Source organism: Anopheles marshallii, chromosome 2 (assembly GCF_943734725.1).
Source record: "Anopheles marshallii chromosome 2, idAnoMarsDA_429_01, whole genome shotgun sequence".
NCBI lineage: Eukaryota > Metazoa > Arthropoda > Insecta > Diptera > Culicidae > Anopheles > Anopheles marshallii.
In genome coordinates this window covers 70752214-70767633 of record NC_071326.1, presented here as the reverse complement: position 1 = coordinate 70767633, position 15420 = coordinate 70752214, and the positions used below count along the sequence as shown (strand labels likewise).

At 47.2% G+C, this 15420-nt stretch overlaps 1 protein-coding gene across 1 annotated transcript in view; it reads right to left on the bottom strand.

The window, feature by feature from the left end:
• LOC128718506 (teneurin-m) overlaps positions 1-15420 on the bottom strand; it is a 509672-nt gene that overhangs the window by 91728 nt on the left and 402524 nt on the right. Inside the window, exon 3 of the mRNA XM_053812128.1 lies at positions 13700-13879. Coding sequence (XP_053668103.1) covers positions 13700-13879 — 180 coding nt within the window. The remainder of the gene's footprint in view (positions 1-13699; positions 13880-15420) is intronic.

Genomic DNA, 15420 nt, shown 5'->3' with positions numbered 1-15420 from the left:
CTTCAAATCTCACACCGGCCTCACCGGGCCCGGCATCCCAGCTGGATGGGGTCAAAGTCATAAACAAATGGTCGTTTAATTGCCTATCTTCTTGTTTATTGCCGGGATGCCGCAGGGAGGCAATGTGGGATGTGCAAATGGAAGGTGCATCGTGAGTGGCATCTTTTTTTGGTTAGTTTTTCAACTTTTATGGTTTTATCCGTTAGCGCGGAATGTCGTTTGTCTTAGTGAGGTTTTTTTTTGTTATAGCCCTGCAACGAAGCAGTCACACCAAATTTGCCCAATTTTTGCTCAAGATTTTCGAATTCCACCTGATTTAGTTCATTGGCCGTTGGTGGATGATGAAACGGAATAACAAAAAGTCTTATCCTCCTTCGCTTTGCAATAGCAATTTGGCGCTTACCGCAAAATGTCAAAGCCTGCACAAGTCCCGCTTGACAAACGAGTCAGACATCCATAAAACTGTCACAACAGAGCGCGAATGGTGAGAACACCGAGAGAATAAAATATAAAGTTCTTCATCTTCAGCTTCCTGCTGCTTACAAACTTACTCTTTGGTAGTGAACCCACTTTTGCAAGACATTAGCGAATCTCAGCTTACGTATCCTTTCGATCTTTCGTGTTATTTTTTTGGGTTTCTGATGAGGCTAAAGCTTAATTTCTAATTAATGACACTTTTTGGTTTCGCTGGTTTGCTCCACATTTTGTCGCTGAACTTGGCGGCCTATACGTTAATATTAATATCACTTGATCGTGCTCTTGCGATACGAATATCGGCGAACTTAAAAACTTCCTGTTTTGGAGTTATTTGAAACAAAAAAAAACCCGCAGCAAACAAAGTGTCTACCGTTGTTTAGTGCTTAATCTTTGGGCATCTCTGGAACGTGGCTCAGGTCTGTACATGGTGTTTTTTTCTACTATCCCCTTACCATCAACGAAACTCAAAGTGTGAACGCAAGAAACGCGAGAATTAGACGGAAACGAAGAAAACATCAACCTGTGACTGTTTCCACATAAAAATTAAACGCCACAGACCGAGGCTCTATTAAAATGCAAAGTGTTTCATGGGGTTCGTTAGAGGTGTTACCACGTCGTATACCCAACCGTTTTGCATCGAGCATGGGTGATGTCCATCAAATGGGCTTGTTTGATGGTGACAGGGGAATAAGGTGACATCAAAACCCTGCCGCGTGTGTATGTGCTGTGGACAAAAAAGAGGCGAAGAGGGAACGAAACAGCAGTACAGCAGACCAGAGAATGGTTTAATTAATGAAGACAGCGTCGCTGCATCGTTAGAGGTGTGTATCAACATTTTTCGTTCTCTTAGCCGTTTGCTTTTTTCATCTTCCTGGGTTCCACTGGCTATCCTCACGGTGTCCGTTCGTTACTTTCTCATCACATAAATCTCGGTAAGGCACCGGCTGGTTCGCTTTAGAGCACATCAGCATAAAAACACATTCAAGTGGGAAAATGAACCCGACCACCGTGGGTGTGCGCTGTTCGGTATGCCCCACCAGCGCCCAACACGCAAGACCGCAGCTGGCCTTAAGACGAGCCGAGCTGATAATATTCTTCCCACAGCGTATGTGAGGAGAAAACCGAAGGAAAATCATCAACTTCATCAGCGCGCTGGCAAAGCGAGGAAAAATGGTTCCAAAAGCCCCGGTCAACAAAAAAAAAATGAAAAAGAAAGGAAGCTGTCGATGACGTGAGTGGCATAAATTTCGGGCTCCTTGGTATACTCGTCGCGTACAGCCATGAGGATCGTTTGGTTCTGTAAGCTCGCTTTTTTGTCTTGTTTGGTTCTTCGTTTTGCGCTTTGGACACGCTTGGCCCAATTATCTACATTTTCCTGCATCACTTGCGCGTTGGTCGGCCGTGGTCAGGGTGAGCCACTGCAAACTTCAAATCACACCAATGACACCGCGCTATTTACGTGGCCCAGCAGCTTGACCGTTTATGTGGTGCGGGTTTTGGGAAGGAAACTCCCGGCAAACCCGTTGTCCCGATGCTGCAACTGCGTGCGTCTCAACTAAGCAGTTTTTTTCCTTCCTTCTTTCATTCTCCGCAAAACGCTAAATTGATCTGACCTCGCGCATGACGAACGCCGAGAACGTGAGCGCACAAGTGCGGGCTAGATTTGTGGTCCAGTACCCTTGGTACTTCCCGAGAGCGTGTGAAAAAAAGGCAAACCAAAAAAGCGTTTGAATTGGAATTGCGAGGGAGGGGACGAAGGAAAAAAACAAACGCACTCATAAAATATCCTTGCGTACCAAGCGCACTGAACGCATAAATGGGTCCAAATAATTAGCCTGTAATTGTATTTGCAGCGGCATTCGTGCTAAGCCCGCTGATAGCAGCGCTGTATCGATTCTGTTTGTTTTGGAGCATCAAAATTGGGCGTTTCAAATATGAATCGCCCACCAGCAGCATGTGATTGAAGTAAGCTTAACCATGGAAAAAAAATATGCAAATTGTGGGCAGAGTTTTTTCATGGGACCGTTACACACCATTGCACATTGGTAAATTATTTTAGTGCTTTTGTGGTGCCCAAACATGAGCGGGATGTCGTCAGTGTCTAAAAGTGTAGACATTCATATGACGCAGCTCTAGCATAAAATTGTTTTCTGCACATGCAGCAAAATATTTCAAAAGTTTCACCAAAAATTATTGATTGCAAAAAAGAGGTTGTACTGGAAAGATCAAAATTTTCCTCTGTACTTGAAAACGATTCCGTAAGCACTTCAGACGAGATGATGGAAAATTTGCTGCCTAATGAATGAATGAATAAATTTGGATGGTATAATACACAAATCTCAGCTCGTGCTGATGCAAAGCGTATGCAACTCAAATCCAAACACCGTACTCGGAACGATGATGCAGTTTACGATGAAATGCTGCGAGAAATTGTGAAGAATCAAAAACGACTCCCATACACTAACGCTACCCTTACTACTGAATCGAATTGGTGAATGTTTGCTTAGCGTCCAACACATGAGGAAGACTCGTACCAACCATTCCCTCCGTATCTACGGAGTCCAGAGATGGTTTGGTTTTGCTGACGAGCGCCGTTCAAAGACTTTCATGTTTCTAATGGAAGATAAACATTGCATACCGGTCAGCAAAGTGCGCTATATATTGTGAACGGGGTGGTGGAGTTCACTTCAAAAATTTAATGAAATTAATGGTTTCCTTCAGTTCCGCAGTGGAGGAACATACCGTGCATCGATAACTTTAGCTGAGAAAGAAAATGAATTAATTTTCCACTTCTTTCATTCAAGCGAGTTGCATAATTTATTTTTTTTCCAATACCAAAAACCAATTCCCAAACCAACCTTCACCTACCGGAAGACGTTCGGTACTAAGAAGAAAGAAACTTCCAGAAGATCTGCAATAACCTGATCGCCTCAAATGACGTTATCGTTTCTATCGAACCGTGGTCTCCAATGTGAAGATAATAGCAATTATTTTTATTCCCGATGGTGATGGTACACCTATCGGTGCCTACCCGTACGCCAACGTGTCCTGAAGCGGCACGTTTCCCTGGAGAGGATACAAAAAACCTCCCACGGAAACCAACGGGCTCACGTGTTTCCGGTGCTTGAACTGTGCAAAATGTACGAAGGATGCAAATGTCCTCGCGCGCTTTAAGCGCGATTATCCGAAACGTACAGCTGGCGGTGGAACGTTGGATTTGTGGCAGGCGTATATGGATGGCGTGAATCACACCCCGCTTCTGGCGCGTTTCGCCCGAACCGCGTGTCACTAGATCAAAGAGCTCGGAAAATCTTCCGACCCGTGCGAGTACGGTACGAACACCTCTCGTCCACCTCGAATGATTGACACAGTTGTGTTCAGTGCCGTGTGCGAACCGACCGTGTGTCGCGTTTACCGGCGGTTGCGATGTTGTTCCGTACCTTCACTGCGGGAGTTGCCTCACGAGTGCGTGCCTTCTCCTATGCTTCTGCAGTATAGCATCCGAGGCGTGTACTGGGGGGGCGTGCGAAGCCAGCAATGCGAACAACTGGGCCGCGAATGACGCAGGATACGGTTACCCAGGTGAATCAAGTTACAACGATCCATTTTCCCGTGCCGAGCGGTAACTGTAGCCCAGCCTGACGTTTGTTTTCGGTTGTTTTTTTTTCGCGTGTGCCCGCTTCAACGCTAGATATGTTTGGTTGCCAGTCACCCACGCCGTATCGCGTGTGTGAAAACGCGCCAACGTGTGTTGGCGGGTGATCCGTGCTATTGGGAACCCTTCCGTCAGATCCTGTTTCGTGGAAAACAGCCCAACGTTCGTAGAAAGGGATTTTTGTTTTGCAACAAAAAAAAAGGTACAGCCAAAGGTCTGTCGCTTCTAGGTACAAGCGTGAGTGTTGGTACAGTTGGAAGATAGGACAGACAGTGGGGAAAAAATGCAAAAGAAATAAAGTCATACCTTAAACCTTGTCCTGGTTACGGAAACTCTTGATGTGCTTCAAAACCTAAAGTAACGAGCTGTATGTACCCGTAGTAAGAAGCGGAAGGATACGCTTCTAAGGCTACAAACGCCATTAATGACACACACGCTATGCAGTCGCACATACCAGAGCACATAAGGTGCTGTACTGTAAAAATACTTCCATGCATACGACTGACTGCCTGCCTGCCTAACTGAGTGACTGACTGACTGACTGACTGCCTTCTCGGCTGAGGTTGACTCCGGACGTGGCTGCTTGCAACCGCGTTGCAGCTGTACAGCGCTAGATGCGACGGTTCGACTATGGAGCACGAGATCTACCGTCCATTGGGGTTGGTGGCCAATTCCAGCGCTCTGGGTGGTTTCATGTTTCACCTTTCACACCTGGTTCAGCTCAACCGGAGCGAAACCGGGAACACGGTTGCATCATCACAGAACCCCTCCTTCGTTACGGTGCTGATGTGTCGTCGTTAGCCCGGACGAAACCGAGCGCTTACGCTCCCTTCGGCGAAGTTTCAAATAATCGAATTTGATGCGTTGGATAAACTGACGCACAGCTACAGCGACCGCGTTAGATCTTTGTTGAGGAAGGATAAGGCAGGTTAGGCTTCTTGATCAAAGTGCATCATACATGCGTGCGTGTGATCCTTTCCGCAACGCGACACTGTAGAGATCTCTTTTGGTCCCTTCCGACAAGGAAGTGCACAAAAAAGAAAAAACGGTGAGTGCATCAAACCACATGAAAGCATCTTCTCCACCCAGACACACCTCGTTCATGCAATTCGAAGATCAAAACCGACTGCCCACTTTGGCTATTGCGACCATTTGTTAATGTACTCGATGGGTCACTTTCAAACACGGGGAGGCACGCATCACATGTTGAGGTGTTCATTAAAAGCCGATCCTTAAAAACTGATGGACGGATGTGTAGGTTCCGGGGCGCACCTTGGTGCTGGGTGCTGCGTGTAGTGAGACATCAAAGAGACGATTCAGATTTTGAATCCACTGGAGCGAAGCGATGGTTTAGAACTACTCTTGGTTTTTGTCCCCAAAATCTTTTTCACATCGGAAGGTAGGGTAGTAATTGTAGAACGTCAACCACTCAAATATCCTTCACCAGAACGGGCTGTCTTTAAATGCTGTGTTAAATCTAATCTCGTTCAATAATTGGCGAAACACTGTTCCATTCTCTGAGTACCGGTGGCAAATTGCTTCTGCATCATCATAGGACATTTTCTCATAGCTCCATAACTAATAGAGGATAGGTTCACTAATCTTGGGGACAAAATTAGACCACAGGGAATAGTCGCTCAGCCATCTTCCGTAAGGTCACAACTGTTGAAGCGCATTTAACGGCATCTTCCCCATATTAACACTGGCTCCGGTGTTCATAGAATTGCTGAGTACTGCTTTAATCATGCAACAAGCTTCGACCAGTAATCATCTAATTGCACTGCTGTATGTGTGAGAAGTGATGTGAAAAAAGCGGTATGCAAACACACTCGTCCCCTGGTGCGGAAAGTTAGCGGGAGGGTAAGCGAGGTTTTCCCCAACGAGCTCTTCTGGTTGCAGCTGGGAAGATGCAGCATTCGGAAAATTGCTCCGCATAGTGAAAAGTACCGTAGCAGTTCAACAACTGTCGAGCGAGTAGGTAAAGGCACCGTTCGCCTTTTGGTACCGGCAGCGGTCATCACCGCAAAAGTCACCGGAGGTCAAGGAAGGACCTTGCGTCGTCGCCCACCATTTGCCATTGACCGTCAATCGGGGTTTTCCTACCACCACTGCAGCACAGTGCAAAAACGGTATGTCGAGCTGCCGAGCTTCGTCGGGAGCTTTCGGCTGTTCGTAAAACCCATCCATCCGCGGTAGCTGCAGTCGGCAAGAACCTCCCGTGCGCTCTTTTGCATGCTGTCAGGGACTATAAATTAACGCAAATTGCTTTTCAACCCCATCCAGCCGGCTCGTACTATTGCGCGCCTGTGAACGGCTGTGCGATGTGCAAAGTGCCGTTGGATGTGTGTTTCACTGGCCGGGAGTGCTCTGCCCGCGGAACCCGAAATCGCGCTTATTGGACGAAAATCCATCCGACGGACTTTGCAAAGTTCTGGTCGAGCGCCACTTGAAGTCTTTAATTTAATTTAATCTAATTGATAGTATGCACGCACGCACTCCAAGTGTGTGCGTGCGCACACACACACACATACACAACACGACACGTGTACGTACGCATCGCGGTGGTGTAGTGCGGACAGTGCTAAGCCGGCCTGATCGGAAGGGCTTCGAGTGACGGTAATTGTTCCGATAATTTGATGGACATGTGAATGCAATATCGTTAATTTACATTCTGCGGTTGACCGAATGCTGTAGCCCGTTGGGGAATGGGCCAAAGGAAAGGCTTCGCCGAGGGTTGGATACCACTTGGATGGTATCGGGGTTGACGGATCTGTCCGCACGGTCAGGATTCGTCTGTCAAATGGAGGGGATTTAAGGGTTTTGAGGTTTACGTGTAGCCATTTTTTTTTTATTGTTTGTTCACAATACTACTTTCGTGCTTCTTTTTTGCCTTTCAGCCTTGTACACTCAACCCCGCCAGAGACCGCAAACATCCCATTAGCCAGTTTCGATGGGGGTGTGAGCACTTGGATCTCACGGGCACATCGGTTACGTGGGATGTGCTCCTTTGGTAGAGCTTGGAACTCTGAAATCTCTTGGTCGATTACGAGTTGTCGATGGTTGCCAATCCCGCAGGGAGTACATGGAACAGCTCAGCTGGGGTGACATCAAAAATAGATAGTCACAACGAAAAACCAACGAGCAATTATAGGAGTAAATTAAACGACTCTTCGCTTTACAGCAACCCAGCAAACCATCACGTCTGGACACTGACCAGATAAAAGTCCAGATGAGTCTTGCTGATGGGCATCATCATCCGCATCAACCCGAAACAGCACTGCACATCGTTCCGGGTTGTTGTTTTAGTCATTATACCAGTTTGGCAACACGTAGCAGCATCCCTGCTGGCTGTTGTTCCGGACAAGTGGGTACCGCAATGCCTCCGTAGGATCCGATTATCGTGTGGTCTTCTCCTGTGGCCTAAATCCTTACAATAAATCCGAGGATAAGACACAATAATTCCTCTCCCAGCTGATAGCTTTTCAGAGACTGCAGTCCCACTTGCCTGCTATAAAAGTATCGAACCCTCGCTCAGGCATCAGAAGCCCGGAAGCGGATAGGTAACCCATCACAATCCTGATCGATTTAAGGGTAACTCTTCCACTTCTATTGCTCTATCCTTTCGAAGGGAAAAATAGGCAATTGCTTGGGAGGAGCGTTTAGTTTAGATAGAATTAATAATGTATCTATCATCCCTTCAGTGGCAAACTACGAATATGCCTACATAAATTATAACCTTGCCAGCACAGTAGGGTGAGTTGGACTCGAACGATGTAGTATTTTATACTCTGATCAATGATGAAAAAAAGATTTAAAAGAGATGCTCCTAGAATATGCTCCACTGTTAGCAGGATTCCTATGATGGACTAACTAACTAAATGGTGGAAAACACAAAAAGGCCCTGCCTAAATTCATCTAGTGCGTACAGGCGAAAGAGCACACGTATGCAGCTCTATGCTATCGCTAGGCAAAGCTCGATGTTCTGTAAAGCCAACCACCCAATCAGCAGCGCTCCGAACTGGTGCACCAGAATTCGGTGCTCTCGGTCAATATTTGCACACGGTAGATCCCAGGGATGCCTCAAGGCTGGAAGCCGATAGCCGGATAATGGTATCGATCCAAGCATCAGACGATTGGACGCTTTCCATCACGTCACCCCCGGGAGGAAAGAATTTGAGTGTGGAGAAGCTTTTCGAAGCAGCTCGTCCATAATTAAGGCTAGTTTTCGAGAAGCCAGGCATCGTGCACCGTGAGCACGTTTCGTCAGAAGTTGTCGAGGTGGAAAAATCTCACCAATGCCCGTAGTGAGATGGGGATTTTTCAAACTGGAAATTTTCCGTACCGCTCAATCGTGCGCTAGAATGGCAATGAAATCAACTAAGTTTCAGCGTGGCTGGCTTGACCGATACTGGCCGGTAGTTGAAGCACGAACGAGAAACAAGCAGCTGGAGCAGTACTTTACGGTAGTTAGTGGTCTGATGTACGTCACACGAAACACTTGTACCGGCCTGTGCACCAGATATTCACACTGTTTTCTCGTTAAAACTACATCGAAGTAAATGATGAGTTTAACTGCAGCTTTTTTGTTTGTTTGTGAAAATAAAATGTGCTATTCAGCTGTTTTAACATGGGAGCCGTTCGTTTCGAAATGTACCCTAGGTCTGAATCATACCGCGCACGGATCCATTTATCAATTAGTGTTTACTTAACCGATTGAGTAGCGAATCGATGTAGGCAGTTGGAGTAAAAAAAAACACTCCCTGAGCACCTCGTTGTCAGCAGAACAGATATAACTGGTGGCCATATGAATTGTGAGTGAAGTTGCCTGCTTGTTAACAAGCACGAATCAATCGTTGCATCGGACCGGTCTAACGCATGCCAGTACACCGGAAGCGAAGCAATCTTTACACAAACACCACTTTTGACTGCTGACGTGAAGGTATGATGTATACAGTGCCGTGCGTACCCCGTACACTCAGGAGTAAAAGCCGTACCATATCGCTCCGATGCCGTGGATGCTGGTGATGACCTATACAGCTCGGAATGGAAGTAGGGTAGGGAGAACACATACACACACATCTTCTTGAAACAACCGTCCCAATTCATGGAGGCAATTTGTTTTTCCCCACGAGTGCACATACTAACGAACCAGCGTCAGATCTCTGTGTCGACAGTAAGGACACCCGGGGTTCCCGGCAGCTTGTATAAAGTAGTTTGGCTGGCAAATGCAAACTTTAAAACACTTGTGTGTCTATCCTCCTTGTTCGTTCACCAGTTTTCCCGTCTCAATTTTCAGAACACCGCACACATGAAAAAAGCGACCAAAAGCCTTCCGACATTCAACAATATACACACACGAAAACTGCTGCATATGGCTGCTGCAAGTGATCTGCACATATTTTCTCAATTTAAAACAACGAGTTTTAGGACAGATGTACCATGTAAAGTGGAGTGTCGGAAATTTATGTTTTGGTTATTTTGGGTAACCGGGACGTTTCGTGTGGCCACATACGCGCATACGACATGCCCGGTGTGCATGTGCATGTGCGCTTCCAATGTTCCTCGTTCCAAACCGCACAGCAGCAGCAAACTCCCACTTGTCGTTGCCGAGACTTTGTTGGTTTGTTTAATTTTTCCATTCGGCAGGGGTTGTCTTTTTTTCGTCTTTCCGTTAAGTAAAGAGATGACCGTCACGTTGATGCGGGACACGGAGAGGGACCTCCATTCTTGGGAGGTAGAATGGTAAATAAACAAATAATCGTGCAGTGTGTTTACCCGTTAATGTAGAAAAAAAGCGATGTGGATGTGTTTTTGGTCACAAGCATATCCTTATCTCGTTGTATCGTGGCGCGGAAAGCGTATGGCGTACGTTGGGGCGGAAATTTACATATATATGCTCATGTAACTGTCACGGGCAATGCGCTGCTGTTTTGCTGCGGTTTGTATGCCGTTCGGTGGGAGACCCATGAGAATTAACAGCAAAGTTCTGGCTAACTGCACCATCAGGAACGTCTTGATGATGCACCCTGGCGTTGGTCGCGTGGGAGAAGCATGGGCGTGCGGGTAGCAATCGAAAGCGCCACTTGGCACGTACTGCCCGAAGCCACAAAATTTACAATTATTTAATCAATAGACGAGATAAACATCAACTTACTTTGCCCTGTACACTCCCCGGCGCTTCGCTTCACCATGTTCGACACACAGCCAGGATGCGTTCCGAAGGTATGGAAGATGCAGCAAACTGTAAATGGTCGTGTTCTGCTGAATGGAGTTTGCGGATTATGTTTTGCATAAACATAGGCTTCGGTTCGGTACTGCCCAGTCGGTCCAGATTCCCAAGACCGACGGTCTGTGCACGCTCCAATCCATGTTATCACATTGAATTGCAATTCTTGGACACATCGATACAAAACACCAACGCTGCGCGTATTGCATCAGATTGTAAGGCTTGGCAGCAGCAGAGACGGTGGGTAAACGAATCGATTGGGTTCGAAGACAGCCTGAACTGCTTCCATGGTCTCATCCCGACCATCCCTATTCCAATTCCTGAAGGTGTCTGTTTTACATAAAATATATCTAATTGCATTAATGAATGATCTTTATCTTTCTAGGGCTCCGGACCATGGGACCCCAAACCCGAACGCACAAATCCTCCACCTCTTACGGAGGTGGAATGCATCCTATCGGACTAACAAGGATGTTCTGTGAACGGTTGAGGGAAATCAAATGATCAACCATTACTGGAGAACGGAGCGAAGAATGAGGGTTCTGCCTCGTACGGATTTACCGATAAAATTTATGCACATCGTGTCACACATCTGAGATACATGCAAAATCGCACCCCGGGATGGTATTCCACCCCCCGCCCCCTCGGGTAGGGTCGGGAATTGTTACAACGCCTGCAAAATCCTCAACACGTCAACGAGACTTACTTCGTTTCCCACGAGGAACTACCCGTCTTGTGGTGGATTATGTGTGAGCAGAAGAGGCACCGGCACACGCACCGAACTCTCGGACGTTCTCTGGACTGATCTCTGGACCACCTTAACTACCGGCATCAGACAGCCGAAGACTGGCAAAGTTTGCCGTCAAAGTCTACGTTCCCTGGTAGCCGTCGTCCGGTGGGGGTTTTTCGAGCATCAATGGAACAAGTTTTCCAAACGAACGCACTCCAACTGCATACGAGAAATCTAAAGAAGCACTAGTGACGGGAGCACGAAAAGCAACAGCAGGCAGCATCTCCGTATCGACGAAAATCCCTGCTTGCGTGTTTCCGTCTTCCACCTCCGAGGCTTGGACGTCTGGTGCAGGAGCATAAATACTGCTACGCTTTCCCAGCAAAACCATCCGTTGCGGTGTGACGGTACGTGCAACACACCATGTGATTTGTTCCAGCACCGGTAGACGACCGTTGACAACGAAGACGATGGCAATGTGCGCGTCCCGTGGTACTATTGAGCCATCCCGAAGCATTCGTTTGCTTATTGCATATTGGGATAGTTATTCGACCGAATTACCGGAATGTCACGGAGAACGGGTGGGTTTCGGCCGAACACAGCACAGAAGTGTCCCTCCAGTCGTCTCCGGATCCATTTGACGACCCATTACAGGAGCCGATGTTTGGGATACTTTCAACCGGAGAAGGAGAAGAAAACAAAAAAAAAATATGCAAAACCGTTCCACATGTTCCAACGTGCAGGGGCGGCGGATGGTAACCCATACGGTTCCTTACCCGCGGTGAGACAGTTGGTTGTGTCGGCTAAGATGCTTCCACCATCCCGTTCCAATTCCAAGGCAAACAAAGTACCCGGGGATAATGATGATGGCCCGGTAAAGGCATGTGCATGTTGTGCTTACGGATGGCTCTCTTCCCAACCTTGGCTGTAAACGGGTGCTTTCGTCTGAAGAATAAAGCATGATAGTCCAGCAAGTGGCCAATCGTTTGATGTAAACGCTCCTGCTCCGGTAACAACCGTTGGGTTGCCGTTGTACGACAGACAACAGCTCAAAATCGCTTCTCAACTTCTTTTCGGGAGTCTTGGCGAAGAAATCCGACAGAACGTTGTCTTCTTGGTGTGTGTGTGTGTGTGCCTGCCCATATTTGTGCTCGATACATGCGGCGGTGGCACATACACGCTTCCTTGACAATCAAATCCGACGATATTCCATTTGGAGGACGAAAATACAGCTACCATTTCAAGTGGCTTGTTTACGAGCGTATCGTTTTTTCTTCTTCTGCTGCCGACTTCTGCATTTGCCTTTCGTGTTCGCATTACACAGGCAGTAAAGCTTTTCACGTTTAAGTGGGCTGAAGAATGGCAATTTGTTGGTACGGTACTTTGAGTGATTTCTTTCACACACCGCCCCGTGCGGGATCTGCGTTTCGCTGATCGTACGGGTGCCGAATCAACTGATCCGCTTGCATAATGCACCCGTGCTGACAAACTGGCGAGAGCTTGTTTTCCGCCTTATGATGCACCGTGCTGTTGGTGGTGTGATAGTTTATAGTGCTTTCTCAAGTTTTTCCCGACTGTGAGGATGAGTTGCCAGGTTTACTGAGAAGATGCTCATCGGTGTATCTTCGGTATACGGGTACCCGCCAGAAGCGAGCTCACATAAAACAGGGAAATATCTTGCCTTTTATTTCACCACATAACATATCTTTTTGAAGTGGTTTTGTAATATAACAATACCTATCCAGATCTTTGATACAGCAAATCCTTGCGATGTATGCAGCAAAAACCTAACGAATCCCAATATCACTTCCCCAATTGCATTAAGCTGATGGGTTGTGCTGAATTACGACAGCCGTAAATTCCCAACCTCGCTATATCCCGAGTGCAGAGCACCTTTCCAGCTAAATTACTTTATGGTTCCCCGTATCCGAAGTACCCCTTACACTCAATAATTCACCAGTTCGATCCAATTGTGGCAAGTATGAATCACTGATACGTTTCAATTATTCTAGCCAGAGTTCCTTCACTAACCAACCACCAACCGGGTGAACCGATGTATCACCCCGATACGCGCGTACCTTAACACCTTCCAAAGATGGTTTGGGACGAGACACTCAAGAAACTTCTACCACCTGCGAGCTGTTTCGGGCTGAGTGGAAGACCCCAAAAACATTGGAGAAACTGTTTAAAAATTCACCAAGGGATTTTTCGGTGGAAAATCTTATTTACCAATCTCCCTTGCGCTACGGTTGAATTTCCCCCAACCAGTTCAGTCGGACCAGACCCACACGGTGCATGAAGTTTATATTCTATTGACTCACCGGGCAGCACCGGTACGGCAATCCCTTCCGACGTGTGAGGTTTATGTTTGTTTATCTCCTTGATTTATGGTGAGTTATTTATCAACCGGAAAACATCGGTTACGGATCGAGGTGCTCCGCCTCGTTGTGGCGAGCGAGTGATTCGCCAACGCCACTGCGTATCCAAATCAGCGCGCCCTGCACTGGCCCGTCTAACCTTTCTTCGATGGATTGATCGGCTTAGCTTATGGTCTGGCTGGTGCCAACTGAAATTTGATCGCAACTCTCTGCGACGGCTTTGCTGCACTTACCTAGATTTCCGCTCGGAATGTAAACGTTGCCGGACGGTGTCCGGACCAGACACGATGGTTCGAAGTCTACACCCAGCTCGGTAGGATTGCCGGTGACGCGTCCATTCATTCGATTCATGGTTGGATTGCGCGGTGGTACATCCGGTGGAGCTGAAGGCGGAACTCCGTCCAGGAGACAGCCTGTATCGTGAAGGTGAAAAAAGAACAGAAACAACAGAGACATCGAATTAGACGAGCTTGGGTAAATACAGATGGTACGAGGACACACAAACTGGGAAAACTAAAACAAAATCCAGCCAAAGTTGTAGTTTGTCAAAATTGATGTTCACGGTTGGGAGATATTAATTTCTGTCCAATTCTTCACCACATAACCACTAATTGTAGGTCTGATTAGTATGAGTGCTCTGCTCATCAGCGCCATTTTAGGATGACGGTACAGTGTCGTATGATTAGGTTCGCGAAAAGCGCCAGCTGGAAGTCACCAGCCATGATGACAGGTCAAACATTGATCAAACGCGAATCGGTAGTGCACAGATGAGCAGTGAAGTGAGAGAGTCTGGCAGATAACCGGATAACAATCGCCCGGGCAGGCAATTGGCATACGCGTGACATTAATTTGATGCCTACATTGGGACAACGGCGACTCGATTAGCGAGAACCTTTTCGACCCGAAATGTAACGACGTACGCGTACGCGTCGATGTAGACACAAGATCGAACAGGTCGCACCGAATCGATTGACTCGCTCGCTTGATATTCCTTCGAGCGATGCGTCATGCGTACACGCGCGTCCACAACAGCGCGTCCATAATTGTATCGCCGCTCGGATACGGAAGGACCTCATCTCCCGGCAACAGGGAGCACTGGGTTTGCGGTTATAATTGGTACAAACTGTACGCCGCAGGTGAAATGAGCATCGGGCCTATCACTTATGTTATTATCCGCATCATCATCGCCACCACCAGAGCATCAGCAACACCAGGGCACCGGGCATCATTACCATCATCGTCAAATTCAGGCTGGCAACATTGCGAGCAGTGACGGTGGAAAGGTTTTCCCTGGAACTTTGCGCCAGCAAGGGCCAGACACGCGTAAGGCGAGGTGATTTATGAAGTGTTGAACTGGCTCATCTTCCTACTCGGGCTCGTCTTTACGAGACCCATCTTCACGAGAGATAAATTGGATGTGGACAGGTTGTGACCAGAGCACGTCATATCCTTAGGTCAACAGCGTCTTGGTGTGCAAGCAGGTAAGTGTACATAAATTTCCTTACCGTCCACAGTGTTATTATCGTTCAAACAAAAGCCTACGCCGTGTCTTATCACCATTGTCAGCGGTGACTATGTCATTGCAGTTAAGATGCTCTAATTCCAGGATTTCGTGTAACCGGAGGTTGAGAAATGGCACTCGTGAATGCAAATGATTACTGTAATTTGTGTCCTGGGTCCAGATGGAAGTATTTTTTTCCCTTTTGAACAGCAACCACCCTGAATACGTTTGCGAATATATTCCGGACGACCCTATCATGTCAGAGTGCCGACTCTGTATTGAAAGAGTATTCAATTTTTCCCCCAGTTTTGGCTAAATTGGACTGAATCTAGAAAAGATCAAAGCGTTTTAAAATAATGGTACAGACCATGAAGCGTAGCAGGAATAAATTGTACCTTCCTATCTGTGGTTCATACCTAAAAGGAACGACACGGCACACGTTCATCGTATGTC